General features: G+C 44.1%; 1 protein-coding gene across 1 annotated transcript in view; it reads right to left on the bottom strand.

Annotated features, from left to right (window-relative positions):
- Window positions 1-18,455, bottom strand: part of emilin2a (elastin microfibril interfacer 2a) — a 29,118-nt gene extending 10,663 nt beyond the window's left edge. Inside the window, exons 1-4 of the mRNA XM_087811608.1 lie at window positions 18,194-18,455; window positions 17,859-17,984; window positions 16,198-16,379; window positions 14,319-16,127 (exon numbers count right to left, since the gene is read on the bottom strand). Coding sequence (XP_087667734.1) covers window positions 14,319-16,127; window positions 16,198-16,379; window positions 17,859-17,984; window positions 18,194-18,318 — 2,242 coding nt within the window. The 5' untranslated portion in view covers window positions 18,319-18,455. The remainder of the gene's footprint in view (window positions 1-14,318; window positions 16,128-16,197; window positions 16,380-17,858; window positions 17,985-18,193) is intronic.
- Window positions 18,456-19,536: the final 1,081 nt, after the last annotated feature.

Here is a 19,536-nt window from a genome sequence, read left to right as displayed (position 1 = left end):
GTGGACCTGGCTCTGGTCTCGGTGAAGACTTCCAGATGTGGCTGCAGGTCATGGAAACACCTGACCACAGATCCTCGCCCCGACGGGCCCCGAGGTGCCGCCCGATGATCTCGTGTGTGATCGAATGAGTGAAAATATCACCGTTCGTACATGTTTATTTATAATAGCCAGTTTTATTAATAAGTACTTTCTAAAAAAGATATCTTTTTATTTAAATATCACGTTTTAAAATGAATATATTTTTTATTTAAAATATTATGTTTACAATTTTTTTTGTTGTTGTTTAATATCACAACAAGTTTGATTTCATTGAAAATATCAAGTTAAAAAATATTCATTAATTCATTTTCAATTTCATTTTCATTTTTGTCAAAGAATGGAGCCGTTTTTCATATAAATACACATTTTGTCATTTATACATTTTCACGTTTATTTATACATTTATAAATTTTGCTTCTATATATTTAGATATTTCGTATGCAAATTAAGTGGGCGGGTCGAACATCAGTCTAAGGCAGTGATTGGTTACAGCCTTGGATCAACTACCGCTGCCTTGAGAGCGTCACACGTTCGTCACACGTTTATTTTAGCTTCACGGCTAACTTTGGACAATCCAGATTTTTGTTGTGTTGTTGTTATATTAAATACATCATTTATAGATTTAAAAATGTATTTAAATAATGTTATTTAAGTTCATCTTCCTTTTTTCCACCCGGATCAATTCAGACTAACAATCTCCTTGATGTTATGTCGACTCTTAAAGTAAGGTTAAAGTCAGGATCTCGCGGCTCTGATAGTTCCACTGATCAATATCTGATCGATATCTGATCGATATCTGATCGATATCTGATCAACATCTGATCAATATCCGATCAATATCCGATTAATATCTGATCAACATCTGATCAATATCCGATCAATATCCGATTAATATCTGATCAACATCTGATCAACATCTGATCAATATCCGATCAATATCCGATTAATATCTGATCAACATCTGATCAACATCTGATCAACATCCGATCAATATCCGATCAATATCCGATCAATATCCGATCAACATCTGATCAACATCTGATCAACATCTGATCAATATCCGATAAATATCCGATCAATATCCGATTAATATCCGATTAATATCTGATCAACATCTGATCAACATCTGATCAACATCTGATCAATATCCGATCAATATCCGATTAATATCTGATCAACATCTGATCAACATCTGATCAACATCTGATCAATATCCGATCAATATCCGATTAATATCTGATCAACATCTGATCAGTATCTGATCAATAAACGAGCTGCGATCCATAAAATCAAAGCTCTTGTTTCCACGAAGTCTAGAGAGTCGAGGCTCAGGGATGAAGCGAAACCTCGTCTGGAATTCTTGGAAGTAAGAAGCGCACAGACGGAGCCTCGAAAGACTCGGAAACGGGAACGCCTCCAGCAGAACTTGATCCGTTTCCCCACAGAGCCGTCGTCACCGCCGCGTCGGACCTGGTCCCGGACCTGGTCCCGGACCTGGACCCGGACCAGGTCCCTCAATTGTGGTGCGGTCGGCTCCGCCAAGGGCCGGCGTTCCCCGGCGGAGATATTCCCGTCGCAGTGTTGTTGCAACACCTCTTGCCTCGAGGTCGTGGCACGAGCGTCCAGAGACCGTGACCTCAAACACACACAGGGAGGAAGCTTGAGCGACCACACCCTCCAGAAGGAAATATTATATCTATTCCGACTATTTCTTTCCTCAAAGCATTAAATCCTGCTGCGACCACAGCGGCCCACATTCCACCGAGGATTGAGGGTTTGGAACCACAGTCATGTAGTCGAGGCGCATGGACCGTGTTTATGTAAGACCTGCTTTCTCTGATCCAGGATCTGGACTTAGTCCCGGACCAGAACAACCCAGAGTGACACGTCCCTGTATATGAGCCTCTTTTCTCTGTTACACATGGCGTCAGGAGTAGGATGGATGATTATTATCATATTGACACTAGTTTTAGTCACATATTGGATTTGAAAAAAAAAAGGAAACACAATCTTAACCTTGAAGGTTGAATCTACAAAGATAAATTGTGCACATGGCGTCAGGAGTAGGATGGATTATTAGAACCAGTTATGTGTTTTTTCAAGAGTTTGTTTATACGTATCATGAAACAGGGTCAACGATACCATATATAGTGATACTGTAGTAACAATGATTAGTTATTAGTATTGTCGAGTACTTTACTCTGGTGTTGTGATAGTGTAGTCACAAGTATATATGTGTAGTATTGTCCAGTACTTGACTCTGGTGTTGTGATAGTGTAGTAACAAGTATATATGTGTAGTATTGTCCAGTACTTGACTCTGGTGTTGTGATAGTGTAGTAACAAGTATATATGTGTAGCATTGTCCAGTACTTGACTCTGGTGTTGTGATAGTGTAGTAACAAGTATATATGTGTAGTATTGTCCAGTACTTGACTCTGGTGTTGTGATAGTGTAGTAACAAGTATATATGTGTAGTATTGTCCAGTACTTGACTCTGGTGTTGTGATAGTGTAGTAACAAGTATATATGTGTAGTATTGTCCAGTACTTGAATCTGGTGTTGTGATAGTGTAGTAACACGTATATATGTGTAGTATTGTCCAGTACTTGACTCTGGTGTTGTGATAGTGTAGTAACAAGTATATATGTGTAGTATTGTCCAGTACTTGACTCTGGTGTTGTTATAGTGTAGTAACTAGTATAAATGTGTAGTATTGTCGAGTACTTGACTCTGCTGTTGTAATAGTGTAGTAACAAGTATATATGTCTAGTATTGTCGAGTACTTGACTCTGGTGTTGTGATAGTGTAGTAACAAGTATATATGTGTAGTATTGTGGAGTACTTGACTCTGGTGTTGTGATAGTGTAGTAACAAGTATATATGTGTAGTATTGTCCAGTACTTGACTCTGGTGTTGTGATAGTGTAGTAACAAGTATATATGTGTAGTATTGTCCAGTACTTGACTCTGGTGTTGTGATAGTGTAGTAACAAGTATATATGTGTAGTATTGTCAAGTACTTGACTCTGGTGTTGTGATAGTGTAGTAACAAGTATATATGTGCAGTATTGTCCAGTACTTGACTCTGGTGTTGTGATAGTGTAGTAACAAGTATATATGTGTAGTATTGTCCAGTACTTGACTCTGGTGTTGTGATAGTGTAGTAACAAGTATATATGTGTAGTATTGTCTAGTACTTGACTCTGGTGTTGTGATAGTGTAGCAACAAGTATATATGTGTAGTATTGTCCAGTACTTGACTCTGGTGTTGTGATAGTGTAGTAACAAGTATATATGTGTAGTATTGTCCAGTACTTGACTCTGGTGTTGTGATAGTGTAGTAACAAGTACATATGTGTAGTATTGTCCAGTACTTGACTCTGGTGTTGTGATAGTGTAGTAACAGGGATATATGTGTAGTATTGTCCAGTACTTGACTCTGGTGTTGTGATAGTGTAGTAACAAGTATATATGTGTAGTATTGTCCAGTACTTGACTCTGGTGTTGTGATAGTGTAGTAACAAGTACATATGTGTAGTATTGTCCAGTACTTAACTCTGGTGTTGTGATAGTGTAGTAACAAGGATATATGTGTAGTATTGTCCAGTACTTGACTCTGGTGTTGTGATAGTGTAGTAACAAGTATATATGTGTAGTATTGTCCAGTACTTGACTCTGGTGTTGTGATAGTGTAGTAACAAGTACATATGTGTAGTATTGTCCAGTACTTAACTCTGGTGTTGTGATAGTGTAGTAACAAGTACATATGTGTAGTATTGTCCAGTACTTGACTCTGGTGTTGTGATAGTGTAGTAACAAGTACATATGTGTAGTATTGTCCAGTACTTAACTCTGGTGTTGTGATAGTGTAGTAACAAGGATATATGTGTAGTATTGTCTAGTACTTGACTCTGGTGTTGTGATAGTGTAGCAACAAGTATATATGTGTAGTATTGTCCAGTACTTGACTCTGGTGTTGTGATAGTGTAGTAACAAGTATATATGTGTAGTATTGTCCAGTACTTGACTCTGGTGTTGTGATAGTGTAGTAACAAGTACATATGTGTAGTATTGTCCAGTACTTGACTCTGGTGTTGTGATAGTGTAGTAACAGGGATATATGTGTAGTATTGTCCAGTACTTGACTCTGGTGTTGTGATAGTGTAGTAACAAGTATATATGTGTAGTATTGTCCAGTACTTGACTCTGGTGTTGTGATAGTGTAGTAACAAGTACATATGTGTAGTATTGTCCAGTACTTAACTCTGGTGTTGTGATAGTGTAGTAACAAGGATATATGTGTAGTATTGTCCAGTACTTGACTCTGGTGTTGTGATAGTGTAGTAACAAGTATATATGTGTAGTATTGTCCAGTACTTGACTCTGGTGTTGTGATAGTGTAGTAACAAGTACATATGTGTAGTATTGTCCAGTACTTAACTCTGGTGTTGTGATAGTGTAGTAACAAGTACATATGTGTAGTATTGTCCAGTACTTGACTCTGGTGTTGTGATAGTGTAGTAACAAGTACATATGTGTAGTATTGTCCAGTACTTAACTCTGGTGTTGTGATAGTGTAGTAACAAGGATATATGTGTAGTATTGTCCAGTACTTGACTCTGGTGTTGTGATAGTGTACTAACAAGTATATATGTGTAGTATTGTCCAGTACTTGACTCTGGGGTTGTGATAGTGTACTAACAAGTATATGTGTAGTATTGTCCAGTACTTGACTCTGGTGTTGTGATAGTGTACTAACAAGTATATATGTGTAGTATTGTCTAGTACTTGACTCTGGTGTTGTGATAGTGTAGTAACAAGTATATATGTGTAGTATTGTCCAGTAGTGAAAACGCTGCAACAAGAAGGAGGATTTGATTTTGACTCTTGTGTCGACCAGCAGGGGTTCCTGGGACCGTGGGGGGTTCACAGCTGCCAGACTCTTACTGGAAGACAGAGAGAAGTTCAGGGTTCGCTCTGGAGGGGGAACCGTGACAGATCACTGTCATAACTTTGAAGACCCCTGGTTCAAGACCAGGTCACAGTCGTCTCCTCCCCCGTTCTGGGAGACGTTAAACATACACTTGGACTCTCACACGCACACACACACACACACACAGACACACACACACGCAGACACACACAGACACACACACACACACACACACACACACACACACACACACACACACACACACACACACGATCACCTTACAGCAACAATCTGTCCAAGTGAGTTTCTCTGCCAGACTCTTCTCTGCGTTCCTTCTCGAAGACAAAAACACACACTAGTGTGTCTAGTGTTTGTGTACTTCTCTCAGTCTCTGACACCATTAGCAAGATAAGAAACACACACACACACACACACACACAACTCTACTCTCATCTGCAGTCGCACACTCTTGACACACAAAGAAAAACTAGAAGCAACGTTAGTGTACTTGGACGCGACAACACACTGATCATCTCCTCTGGTTTTGTGGTTCTGTCGCACACACACACACACACACTTTAAAGACACACACACATACTTTAAAGACACACACACTCTGAGTTGCAACTCTGGGTTCATCAGGTTCATGTGAGAAACAAACTCATCTGCCGCTGCATGAAGATGTCGTTTCAGTGCAACAAGATGTTCAATTGTGTCTTTGTGGGCGTGTTTTTATGTGTAGTTGTCAAACTTTTTGTGTAGTCTTGTCGTCTCAGGAATCACATCTTCTTCGCTGATGCTTTTTATTTCTTTTCTGTGTTTATTTACTCAAAGATTTTCTTTTTTTCTGTGTGTCTGAAGTGTGTTCGTTACGATTCACTCCCGTTCAAGCTTCACATGCTAGCTTTAAAATAGCACATGCTAACTAGCTTTAACAAACCAGGATTTGTGTAAATTTAACTCAAGCTTTGAAAATCTCACAGCTGGAGATCAGATATACGACGTCTTCAAGCTCCTATGTTTGTGTGCACTAACATGCTGGCTAACATGCTAGCTAACATGCTGGCTAACATGCTAGCTTACATGCTAGCTAACATGCTGGCTAACATGCTGGCTAACATGCTGGCTAACATGTTGGCTAACATGCTGGCTAACATGCTGGCTAACATGCTGGCTAACATGCTGGCTAACATGCTGGCTAACATGCTGGCTAACATGTTAGCTAACATGCTGGCTAACATGCTGGCTAACATGCTGGCTAACATGTTGGCTAACATGCTGGCTAACATGCTGGCTAACATGCTGGCTAACATGCTGGCTAACATGTTAGCTAACATGCTGGCTAACATGCTGGCTAACATGCTGGCTAACATGTTGGCTAACATGTTGGCTAACATGCTGGCTAACATGCTGGCTAACATGCTGGCTAACATGTTGGCTAACATGCTGGCTAACATGATGGCTAACATGCTAGCTTACATGCTAGCTAACATGCTAGCTATCATGATTGCTAACATGCTAGCTAACATGCTGGCTAACATGCTGGCTAACATGCTGGCTAACATGCTGGCTAACATGCTAGCTTACATGCTGGCTTAAATGCTAGTTAACATGCTTACTAATATGCTAGCAAACATGCTGACTAACATGCAAGCTAACATTCTAGCCAACATGCTAGCTAACATGCTAGCCAAGATGCTAGACAAGACAAATGTTTTCAAGAATGTGATTAGCATGTAGTGGTTGGAGGCTAATGTTAGCATTTAGCATCTCTGTGACTCACTTTTTTAAACCTTAAAAGCTCAAATATTTATTATTATAATGGTTTCTATTTTGAAACGGTGAAATAACTTTGAGCAACGTTATCTATTATTTTTAAACTTTATATTTACGTTGTTTTGCAGATACTTATTTCTATCATTTCTGGCTCAGAATATGTTTTTCTGACATTGGATCACGTGTTACTTTGAAACAAGTCGTACAAACGTCTTGAGAACCTTCTCTGCCTCAGGTCTGCTGGTGCCATTGTTGTCCATGAGGCCCAGTCATGACATCACAGTCGACCCATCTGGTTGTGGGTGTGGATCAGATTCTCCGTCAAGACTCCAGCAGTGAGTCAAGACTTAATGAGCAGCAGACGCTTCTCGTCAGGCTGAGGTCACGCTACGGGAATCTCTGGAGTTTCATGTGAGAGTGTGTGTTGGTGTGTTTGTGTGTGTGCGAGGGTTTGTGTGTGTGTGAGAGAGAGTTTGTGTGTGTGTGCGAGTGTTTGTGTGTGAGTGTGTGTGTTTGTGTGCGAGGGTTTTTGTGTGTGTGTGTGCGAGTGTGTGTGTGAGTGTGTATGCGAATGTGTGCGCGAGTGTGTGTGTGCATGTGAGAGTTTGTGAGTGCGTGAGTACATGTGAGAGAGTGTGTGAGCATGTGAGTGTTTGTTAGTTTGTGTGTGTGTGTGAGTGCATGTATGTGTGTGTTTGAGAGTGTGTGTCTGTGTATGTGCCATCAATGTTGAACAGTTCCATCACTGACCAACAGTTCCATCACTGACGAACAGCTACATCACTGACGAACAGTTCCATCACTGACGAACAGTTCCATCACTGACGAACAGTTCCATCACTGACGAACAGTTCCATCACTGACGAACAGTTCCATCACTGACGAACAGCTACATCACTGACGAACAGTTCCATCACTGACGAACAGTTCCATCACTGACGAACAGCTACATCACTGACGAACAGTTCCATCACTGACGAACAGTTCCATCACTGACGAACAGTTCCATCACTGACGGAACAGCTACATCACTGACGAACAGCTACATCACTGACGAACAGTTCCATCACTGACGAACAGCTACATCACTGACGAACAGTTCCATCACTGACGAACAGTTCCATCACTGACGGAACAGCTACATCACTGACGAACAGTTCCATCACTGACGAACAGTTCCATCACTGACGGAACAGCTACATCACTGACGAACAGTTCCATCACTGACGAACAGTTCCATCACTGACGAACAGCTACATCACTGACGAACAGTTCCATCACTGACGAACAGTTCCATCACTGACGGAACAGCTACATCACTGACGAACAGTTCCATCACTGACGAACAGTTCCATCACTGACGAACAGCTACATCACTGACGAACAGCTACATCACTGACCAACAGCTACATCACTGACCAACAGCTCCATCCCTGACGAACAGCTACATCACTGACCAACAGTTCCATCACTGACCAACAGCTACATCACTGACCAACAGCTCCATCACTGACAAACAGCTACATCACTGACAAACAGCTCCATCACTGACCAACAGCTCCATCACTGACGAACAGCTACATCCCTGACGAACAGCTACATCACTGACCAACAGCTACATCACTGACGAACAGCTACATCCCTGACGAACAGCTACATCACTGACCAACAGCTACATCACTGACGAACAGCTACATCCCTGACGAACAGCTACATCACTGACCAACAGCTCCATCACTGACGAACAGCTACATCCCTGACGAACAGCTACATCACTGACCAACAGCTCCATCACTGACCAACAGCTACATCCCTGACAAACAGCTACATCACTGACCAACAGCTACATCACTGACAAACAGTTCCATCACTGAGGAACAGCTACATCACTGACGAACAGCTACATCACTGACAAACAGTTCCATCACTGACAAACAGCTACATCACTGACAAACAGTTCCATCACTGAGGAACAGCTACATCACTGAGGAACAGCTACATCACTGACAAACAGCTACATCACTGACAAACAGTTCCATCACTGACAAACAGCTACATCACTGACAAACAGTTCCATCACTGACAAACAGCTACATCACTGACAAACAGTTCCATCACTGACGAACAGTTCCATCACTGACAAACAGCTACATCACTGACAAACAGCTACATCCCTGACGAACAGCTACATCACTGACCAACAGCTACATCACTGACCAACAGCTACATCACTGACGAACAGTTCCATCACTGACCAACAGCTACATCACTGACCAACAGCTACATCACTGACAAACAGTTCCATCACTGAGGAACAGCTACATCACTGACGAACAGCTACATCACTGACCAACAGCTACATCACTGACGAACAGTTCCATCACTGACCAACAGCTACATCACTGACCAACAGCTACATCACTGACCAACAGCTCCATCCCTGACGAACAGCTACATCACTGACCAACAGTTCCATCACTGACCAACAGCTACATCACTGACCAACAGTTCCATCACTGACCAACAGCTACATCACTGACCAACAGCTCCATCCCTGACGAACAGCTACATCACTGACCAACAGTTCCATCACTGACCAACAGCTACATCACTGACCAACAGCTCCATCCCTGACGAACAGCTACATCACTGACCAACAGTTCCATCACTGACCAACAGCTACATCACTGACCAACAGCTACATCACTGACCAACAGCTCCATCCCTGACGAACAGCTACATCACTGACCAATAGCTACATCACTGACCAACAGCTACATCACTGACCAACAGCTCCATCACTGACCAACAGCTACATCACTGACCAACAGCTACATCACTGACCAACAGCTCCATCACTGACGAACAGCTACATCCCTGACGAACAGCTACATCACTGACCAACAGCTACATCACTGACCAACAGCTCCATCCCTGACGAACAGCTACATCACTGACCAATAGTTCCATCACTGACCAACAGCTACATCACTGACCAACAGCTCCATCACTGACCAACAGCTACATCCCTGACCAACAGCTACATCCCTGACCAACAGCTACATCACTGACCAACAGCTACATCCCTGACGAACAGCTACATCACTGACAAACAGTTCCATCACTGAGGAACAGCTACATCACTGAGGAACAGCTACATCACTGACAAACAGCTACATCACTGACAAACAGCTACATCACTGACCAACAGCTACATCCCTGACGAACAGCTACATCACTGACCAACAGCTACATCCCTGACGAACAGCTACATCACTGACAAACAGTTCCATCACTGAGGAACAGCTACATCACTGAGGAACAGCTACATCACTGACAAACAGCTACATCACTGACGAACAGCTACATCACTGACAAACAGTTCCATCACTGAGGAACAGCTACATCACTGAGGAACAGCTACATCACTGACAAACAGCTACATCACTGACCAACAGCTACATCCCTGACGAACAGCTACATCACTGACAAACAGTTCCATCACTGACGAACAGTTCCATCACTGACAAACAGCTACATCACTGACAAACAGTTCCATCACTGACGAACAGTTCCATCACTGACGAACAGTTCCATCACTGACGAACAGTTCCATCACTGACAAACAGCTACATCACTGACAAACAGTTCCATCACTGACGAACAGTTCCATCACTGACGAACAGTTCCATCACTGACGAACAGTTCCATCACTGACGAACAGTTCCATCACTGACGAACAGTTCCATCACTGACGAACAGTTCCATCACTGACAAACAGCTACATCACTGACAAACAGCTACATCACTGACAAACAGCTACATCACTGACAAACAGTTCCATCACTGACGAACAGTTCCATCACTGACAAACAGTTCCATCACTGACAAACAGCTACATCACTGACAAACAGCTACATCACTGACAAACAGCTCCATCACTGACAAACAGCTACATCACTGACGAACAGTTCCATCACTGACGAACAGTTCCATCACTGACAAACAGTTCCATCACTGACGAACAGTTCCATCACTGACAAACAGCTACATCACTGACAAACAGTTCCATCACTGACGAACAGTTCCATCACTGACGAACAGTTCCATCACTGACGAACAGTTCCATCACTGACAAACAGCTACATCACTGACAAACAGTTCCATCACTGACGAACAGTTCCATCACTGACGAACAGTTCCATCACTGACGAACAGTTCCATCACTGACAAACAGCTACATCACTGACAAACAGCTACATCACTGACAAACAGCTCCATCACTGACAAACAGTTCCATCACTGACGAACAGTTCCATCACTGACAAACAGTTCCATCACTGACAAACAGCTACATCACTGACAAACAGCTACATCACTGACAAACAGCTCCATCACTGACAAACAGTTCCATCACTGACGAACAGTTCCATCACTGACGAACAGTTCCATCACTGACAAACAGTTCCATCACTGACGAACAGTTCCATCACTGACAAACAGCTACATCACTGACAAACAGTTCCATCACTGACGAACAGTTCCATCACTGACGAACAGTTCCATCACTGACGAACAGTTCCATCACTGACAAACAGCTACATCACTGACAAACAGTTCCATCACTGACGAACAGTTCCATCACTGACGAACAGTTCCATCACTGACGAACAGTTCCATCACTGACGAACAGTTCCATCACTGACAAACAGTTCCATCACTGACAAACAGCTACATCACTGACAAACAGCTACATCACTGACAAACAGCTACATCACTGACAAACAGTTCCATCACTGACGAACAGTTCCATCACTGACAAACAGTTCCATCACTGACAAACAGCTCCATCACTGACAAACAGCTACATCCCTGACGAACAGTTCCATCACTGACGAACAGTTCCATCACTGACCAACAGCTACATCACTGACGAACAGTTCCATCACTGACGAACAGCTACATCACTGACGAACAGCTACATCACTGACGAACAGTTCCATCACTGACGAACAGCTCCATCACTGACGAACAGTTCCATCATTTACTCACTATCTCACTCGATCCTATACATTAACTAACTCACTTATTTACTCAATAACACCCTTACTTTTTTACTCACTCACTCTTTTACTCACTCACTCATTTACTCATAGTCACTCAGTGTCATTCTTTCATTCATCTCCTAGATTCTCGTCACTAACATGAAGTGGTGAACCTCCTGGTTCTGCTCTGGACGCTCCTGTGTGAACGAGTCATATTCACCAGGAATCCTGCAGTCGAATATATCGAGACAACATTCCTGTCCTTACGTCAACACACACGTAAGTCGCAGGAAGTTCTGCCTCTGCTGCTGCACGGATTAAATGACACGGAGCAGGAGGAGCAGGAGGAGCAGGAGGAGAGGGAGGAGAAGGAGGAGTAGGAGGAGTAGGAGGAGAAGGAGAAGGAGGAAGAAGAGGAGAGGGAGGAGAAGGAGGAGAAGGAGGAGCAGGAGGAGCTGGAGGAGGAGGAGAAGGAGAAGGAGGAAGAAGAGGAGAGGGAGGAGAAGGAGGAGAATGAGGAGCAGGAGGAGCTGGAGGAGGAGGAGGAAGAGGACGAGGAGCAGGAAGAGCATGAGGAGCAAAGGAGCAGGAGGAGCAGGAGGAGGAAGAGGAGAGGAAGGAGGAGCAGGAGGAGCAGGAAGAGCAGGAGGAGAGGGAGGAGAAGGAGGAGTAGGAGGAGTAGGAGGAGAAGGAGAAGGAGGAAGAAGAGGAGAGGGAGGAGAAGGAGGAGAAGGAGGAGCAGGAGGAGCTGGAGGAGGAGGAGGAACAGGAAGAGCATGAGGAGCAAAGGAGCAGGAGGAGCAGGAGGAGGAAGAGGAGAGGGAGGAAAAGGAGGAGCAGGAGGAGAAAAAGGAGGAGCAGGAGGAGAAAAAGGAGAAGGAGGAGAAGGAGGAGCAGGAGGAGCATGAGGAGCAAGAGGATAAAAGGAGCAGGAGGAGGAGGAGGAGAGGGCGGGGAAGGAGAGGCAGGAGGAGCATGAGTACTAGGAGTAGCAGAATGAGCAGAATGGCAGGAGGAGCAAGAGGGGCAGGAGGAGCAGGAGAGGCTGATCCCAGTCCTCCCACTCAGGGAAATACCCTGCAGCCATTCCTGGTTCTGATCCTGCTCCTGCAGCCTCGTGTCAACCCAGCGCAGGATTATCCTTCGAAACACTGTTGACACAGATGTTGATGTCGATGAAGGACGCGAGGAAGTCGACGAGGAACGCTCTGTAAATAACATTATGACCACCAGTTCGAACCTTCTACCTAAACACTGAGGCAGCATGTGGAGGGTGGAGGTCCTGGGGCTAACCCGGGACAGCTTTACGTCGAAGGCACCTTCTAGAGTGAGGAAGATCTGGGCGTCTTTCATCAGAGCGCTGCCCCCGCGACCTCTTATCTATAACAACGTCAGCCAACAAGCCATTGCCGAAGGGACTTGTGTTCGCGACCCGTCGTCCATTCGTCACGATTCAGTGTCGGGCGCCGCGGCCTCTTCCTCTCTCTGTTTGAGATAAACTTCCTCTTCCTGTCCACATTAGCAGCTGAGCGTTCCCCGGAGACTCCCGGATCAACGCGGATGTTTAATAGCGCCAGCTGGTCCTCGCAGTTCCCTCTGACCTCCTCCCCAGCTGGACGCGCCTGGAAAACCTCTCACGGCGCCGTGATGCCGATGAAAGTTCAGCTCGAGTCACGGAGCTCGACGAACAACATCACAGATGTATCTATAAATTAGCTCGTTAGCTTATTAGCCTGAACGCCAACAGTACTAGAAACAAACTTCTTATGATTCTTTTGTACACGCAACAGCTGACAACACAACAAACAACTAGGCAGACAGTGAAATCCCATCATGCAATGCTGCTGTAAAAGCAGCTTTAAGGGCCAAAGATTTCAAAATTCATTTATATTCTGATTAAATGTTTATATTATTGTTCCATTAAAGTCAATCTTCTTTTATTTGCTGTCACTGTATGACGTTCTTTATGGTTTACATTAGTTAGCATACTAGCTAGCTACCTGTTTTGACACCTTTGACCGTCTGACAGATTTTATTTTGAGTCAATAATCCTCGATAGTATAGAGTATTTAAATGGGTTTTGGAATATGTAATAGCTGATAGCATCCTTGCTAGCATCTGAATCAGTTTGTTAAAAGTAGTTTCAGGCAGTTTGTTATTGGAAATCTTCACCAAAATTCCGCTTTCGCTTTCCCGCTCTTTTGAAACCGTGACTTAAAATAACTAGCATTGTAGCATTAGCCACGTTGCATGTCACATGCTAAACACTTTTTAAGTGTAGCTTCCTCTAAATACTTTTAAAAGTCACTGCTGAAAAAGATTTAACAAGGTCACACTTTCCGTCGCACTTGAAGAATAAAGTTTTCAGAAGCCGCTCGGCTATTAAAAGCATCGCGAGCGCGTCGGCGCTAATCTGTCACGAGAGTGATTTACGCTGTTAACAGCTAACGACGCCCCCTGTCATTTACCCTTCGAGACGTTTCCACAGATATCCTGTGACCTCATGAATCCGTCAGCGACTCACCTGGCTCTCTGGCAGCTCCGTCTTTTGAAGGGTGTTTAGCGAGCGCAGACATCTGTGCCTGCAGCCGCTGCACGGAATTCTGCAGGGCGGCGATGTCGGCGCTGTGGTTTCCGCAGGTGACGTTCATCTTGTCGACGCAGACCTGGAGACCGCCCACGTGCTTCTCCAGGTTGTCCTTCAGCTTCTGAACGTTGACGGAGACGTCGTCCAACCCCCTGCACACCTTCTCCAGTCTGGATACGCGACCGTCGAGGGAGGAGACGCCGTCAGAGACGCCCCGGGTGTCGAGTTTGCACTGACCCAGTCCAGAAGACATCCGAGCGCTAAGTGTGTCCAGTCGTTTTTTCAACTCCTCCACCTGTGGAGCAGTGGCGTCGTCGTGTTTGTCCAAAGGTTTGTCGAACTTCGTAGCATCTCCAAGAGCGATGGCCATCCCAGCCAGGAGGTTGTCCATCTTCTCAGAGTGCTGGGCGTCGACGGCCTCCAGTTTCTTCAGCTTGTCTGAGTTGGTGTTGACATCTTTGTGGAGGTCCTCCAGGTCGTCCCTGTGCTGACTCAAATCCCTCCAGATGTTCTCTAGACCCTTCAGTTGCGGAGCAGAGCTTCCCTCAGAGGTCAGACATCCAGCGGTGCACAGCTCGCTGACAGCGTTGACTTTACTGTCCAAACGTTGTAGGAGGAACTTGTTGTTTTTGACGTCTGCTTGCATGGCGTCGACGGTGCCCCCCAGGGTTCCTGGGAAAGAGTTGTTGCTCATTTCTAACAGCATGTTGGTGAACTGATCCTCCACCGTGTCCAGACGTTCTCCCAGAAGCAACTGTAGTTTAGCGACTTCGTCGTGGATGCCGCGGCTCAGTTTCTCCTCCACGTAGAAGCAGTGCGTCTCGGCGTTCTGCTCCGTGACGTTCATCCTTGCGTCCAGCTCTTCGATCAGCAGCGAAAAGTCTTTGTCCATTTCGGAGGAGGACAGATGTGCCAACTCGTTGTCGATGCGCATGTTTAGGATCCGGTGGGCTTCTGCGATGCGATCGATTTCACGCCACAGGTCGGTATGATCGCTGCCCTCCTCCGTCTTTATCGGGTCGGTCTGCCGGTGAGTTCTGATGGGCCCGTCCGAGGCGGTCATGTCCAGACGAAGCGCCTGGATCTCCTGTCTGAGGTCAGCCTCCTTGTTGTCCACCATTTTGGTGAGGCTAACAAGACCCTGGTCCCGACTGTCCTCGCACTTCTTCTGCAGGCTCTGGAGTTTGTCGGTACAAGATCCTTGTATCTTCGCCATCTGCTCGTTTACATTCTGGTCCATCTCCTTCTTCAGCTTCTCAAACTTTCCGTCGATGTAACTGTTGACCACCTCGATGTCCACAATGGCCGGGTTCTGAGACTGCGACGCCTCCATCAGGACACGGATCTGTCCCTCATGACTGGTCATCGTTCCTCGCAGGTCCTCCAGAGCGTCTTCCTTGTCTTTGAGCACGTTGTTAATCTCATCCAAGCGTGTGACTATTTTCTCCACTGTCTTGTCGCCCACTTGCCCTCTGGCCGCCTGGTGACCGTCCAGGACCGCAGGAGTGTCCCCGGTACCCACAGCCACGGTGTTGTCGGGGGGTTGCATGTTGTTGAAAAGAGTGACTAACATTTTCCTCGTGTCTTCCTGGAGGTCTGTCCGGAGGGCGGATGTTATTCCCGTTAATGCTGACTGGAGGTCCAGTACTGTCTGAGATAAACGTCGGACTTCCCCCTCCAGGAGCCGAACCTTATCGGTTCCCTCGTGCCTCGTCTCATGGTGGCCCGTCTCCCGCCGCTCCGGCCCTGTGAGCGGACAATCACAACGTTACCGATAAAAACTTTGCTGATTACGTTCTGGAGACTGGATTCTCACTCTGGGTGTGTCGGGGTGTATATCCCGGGATGTACGGCTGCGACCCCTGGACCACCGGTCTGTCGGGGACTGGCTTTAAATCTTTGCAGTCTGGACCTCCATAGCCTGGGCAGCATCTCCACTCCAGCTCTGTTACTTTCTTGAACGCGATTTTGTACGTCGGCCGGAATCGTGTCGTGTATCTGTAACGAAAAATAGATTAATACTTTGTTGCTAACCGAACAGGTTAGCTAGCACCCGGAGGACCCCGTAACTTCAACAGACATTTCAGACACAAGAAGTTCTAGACCTGGTTCTCGTTATTTACCTCTCAACCCTTTAGCATGCTGTGCTTCAGTGTTTTCTTAAATAGTTTCTAGGTTTTGTAAAGACAACAACAAACTAAACACTGACTTCATCCGATGATCCGAGCTCCTCAAGTGTTGCTATGTTTGTTCATCGTTCAACGAAATATGACATTATCCGCATTTCAGCCAAGATGGACGCGCTCCAAACACGCAGCGATGACATCACCTCCCAGAAGACGAGAGCCGTCATGCAGAACATCTGGACTGTGAGAAGTTGCGTTCCCCAAATGTAACGTTTCGTCACGCTTTCAGCATAAAGAGAAATTCTCCGCTGAGAAACGTTTATCATTCTTGGGGTAATGAGGCGCCGCGAGGTCTTCGATTTTCAGCCACAAAACTCCAGTGAACGATTGTCTTCTTTCTTTTAGGGTCTCGGACGAATCGACGCAGACGCTGTCGTTTATCTTTTAGCTTCTGTCATAGTGTTAGCTTGTAGCATTTCAGGATGAATTTTGATTTGTAACCGAAGTAACTGACACGACATCTTTGACTGGATTAGTGTCGCACATGGATCTCATATAAATCATGTTTATTCAAATAAATCTTTCTTCTGTGGCCTCAACGTTAGCATAGATGCTAACATGCGTCTTTCCAGTCAGTACAAGAATATATTTGTGATTCTCTGCCAAGGTTTTTTGGTATAAACAATCATTTTACCTCAGTTATAATTCATCATAATGTCATGTTCTTATTTCTTCAGTGTAAATAAGCTTGTTTTTGTTTATTTGTGTGACTTTAATTAGTCTCTTCAACTTCCTGTCGAGATCAGTGAGTCACAACAACTTCACAGTGAGTCAATGAGTTGAATTCAGTTGTGACTCGGACCATAACTGTCATGTCTATTAAAACTTAAATGGTGTGAAGTTGTCCTGCAGTTAGTTCCTCATTTTGACCATGTTTTGAACTTATAACTCTATAAAGTTGCTCTGAAATCTGGACGAACGAGAGGTTACGAGAGTCCATTATGACGTAACAATAGCTTCACTCCTCCTCCAGCTGTGATCACGCCCACTTTGTTTATACAACGAGTCGAATGATGACGTGCAGTTATGGTCAACAAGATTTAATCTCCAGAAAAACAAAGTGTTTTCAGTGGGCGGAGCTTAATATCATTTTCTGATGTGAATATTTCAATGAAAAGAGACTTTTGTACAAACACACACTGATGATACAACATCACTAAGACATGGAATACATCTGCCAAGGAGCTATTTTACCTCTAAAAACACAACTTAATATCATTTTAGTAGAACAAACGATTCTTTTTATGATGTTGAATGACTTTGTTTAAGTGTATTTTTGATGTGAACTCACGTGACTTGCTGCTGGCAGCTGGACTGGAAGGGGGGGCAGGGGGCCTCCACTGGCTCCTGAAAACTCTCGATGCCGCCCTGCACTGCGCAACTCACGTTCTTGTGCACGACATACGCGCACCAGTTTCTGTCCACACACACACACACACACACACACAAGTCAACATCACATAAGAAGTGTCACAAAAATGTCAAAAATCTCTTTCAAACTTGTCAAAACATTTGTTTTTTAAAAGACATTTTCAAGTTTTCGAGCTGATCCATAAAGTGACGCAGACGCACCAGAGACAGTTTGTTTAAACGTTTTTTTAAAAAGTTGGTAAAAGTTCTGGAGACCTGTTTCTGTGCCTGTGGGCTCCGTGCGCGTAGGCAGATCCGTGGAACAAGTCGTAGGAAGAAGGAGAAGAATCCGCGAGAAGAAAGTTGAGCAGGAGCGTGAAAAGTGCGCAGAACCGCGTCATGGCTGCTGCTCCTGCTTCACGGTCCAGTCAAAGTGCAAATAAATACGCAGAAGGATCTTCACGCACAGACGGATGCCTTCTGCTCGCGGACGCGCCTCTCAGGTCTCAGGGTCGGTTTGGGGAAGTCCACAATCTCAGGCTGGAGTGACGCTCGAGCCCACACCCTTCTCCAGGATCACGAAGAGGGAAAACAGAACCCCCCGAAAAACACCCTCGTCCAGGGTAACGAGGTTCAGAGTTGATGGGATCAAGACTCACACCTTCAGTGACGAGATGATACACTTGGTTCAGGAGAAAAACACACACCAGGCAACACAAAACTATCTACACAATCAACAACAGTTGAGATGCACGAAGAACACAACAAATAAAAACAACACAAATGACTCACTAAACATCATCAGAAGATACAATTGTTTTCTTTAAACTAAAACAATTCATAAGAGTTTTTTAATAACAACTTTTCTTTAACTAAAGACTCACAACCAACTGACACAACTACACAACAAGAAATAAAAACAACAAAAATGACTCACTAAACATCATCAGAAGATACAATTGTTTTCTTTAAACTACAACAATTCATCAGAAGTTTTTAATAACAACTTTTTTTTAACTAAAGACTCACAACCAACTGACAAAACTACACAACAAGAAATAAAAACAACAAAAATGACTCACTAAACATCACCAGAAGATACAATTGTTTTCTTTAAACTAAAACAATTCATCAGAGGTTTTTAATAACAACTTTTTTTTTAACTGAAGACTCACAACCAACTGACACAACTACACAACAACAAATAAAAACAACAAAAATGACTCACTAAACATCATCAGAAGATACAATTGTTTTCTTTAAACTAAAACAATTCATCAGAGGTTTTTAATAACAACTTTTTTTTAACTAAAGACTCACAACCAACTGACAAAACTACACAACAACAAATAAAAACAACACAAATGACTCACTAAACATCATCAGAAGATACAATTGTTTTCTTTAAACTAAAACAATTCATAAGAGGTTTTTAATAACAACTTTTTTTTAACTAAAGACTCACAACCAACTGACACAACTACACAACAACAAATAAAAACAACAAAAATGACTCACTAAACATCATCAGAAGATACAATTGTTTTCTTTAAACTAAAACAATTCATAAGAGTTTTTTAATAACAACTTTTCTTTAACTGAAGACTCACAACCAACTG

This window comes from Callionymus lyra, chromosome 16 (genome assembly GCF_982586985.1).
Source record: "Callionymus lyra chromosome 16, fCalLyr1.hap1.1, whole genome shotgun sequence".
NCBI lineage: Eukaryota > Metazoa > Chordata > Actinopteri > Syngnathiformes > Callionymidae > Callionymus > Callionymus lyra.
This window is presented reverse-complemented; position numbering and strand designations above follow the sequence as displayed.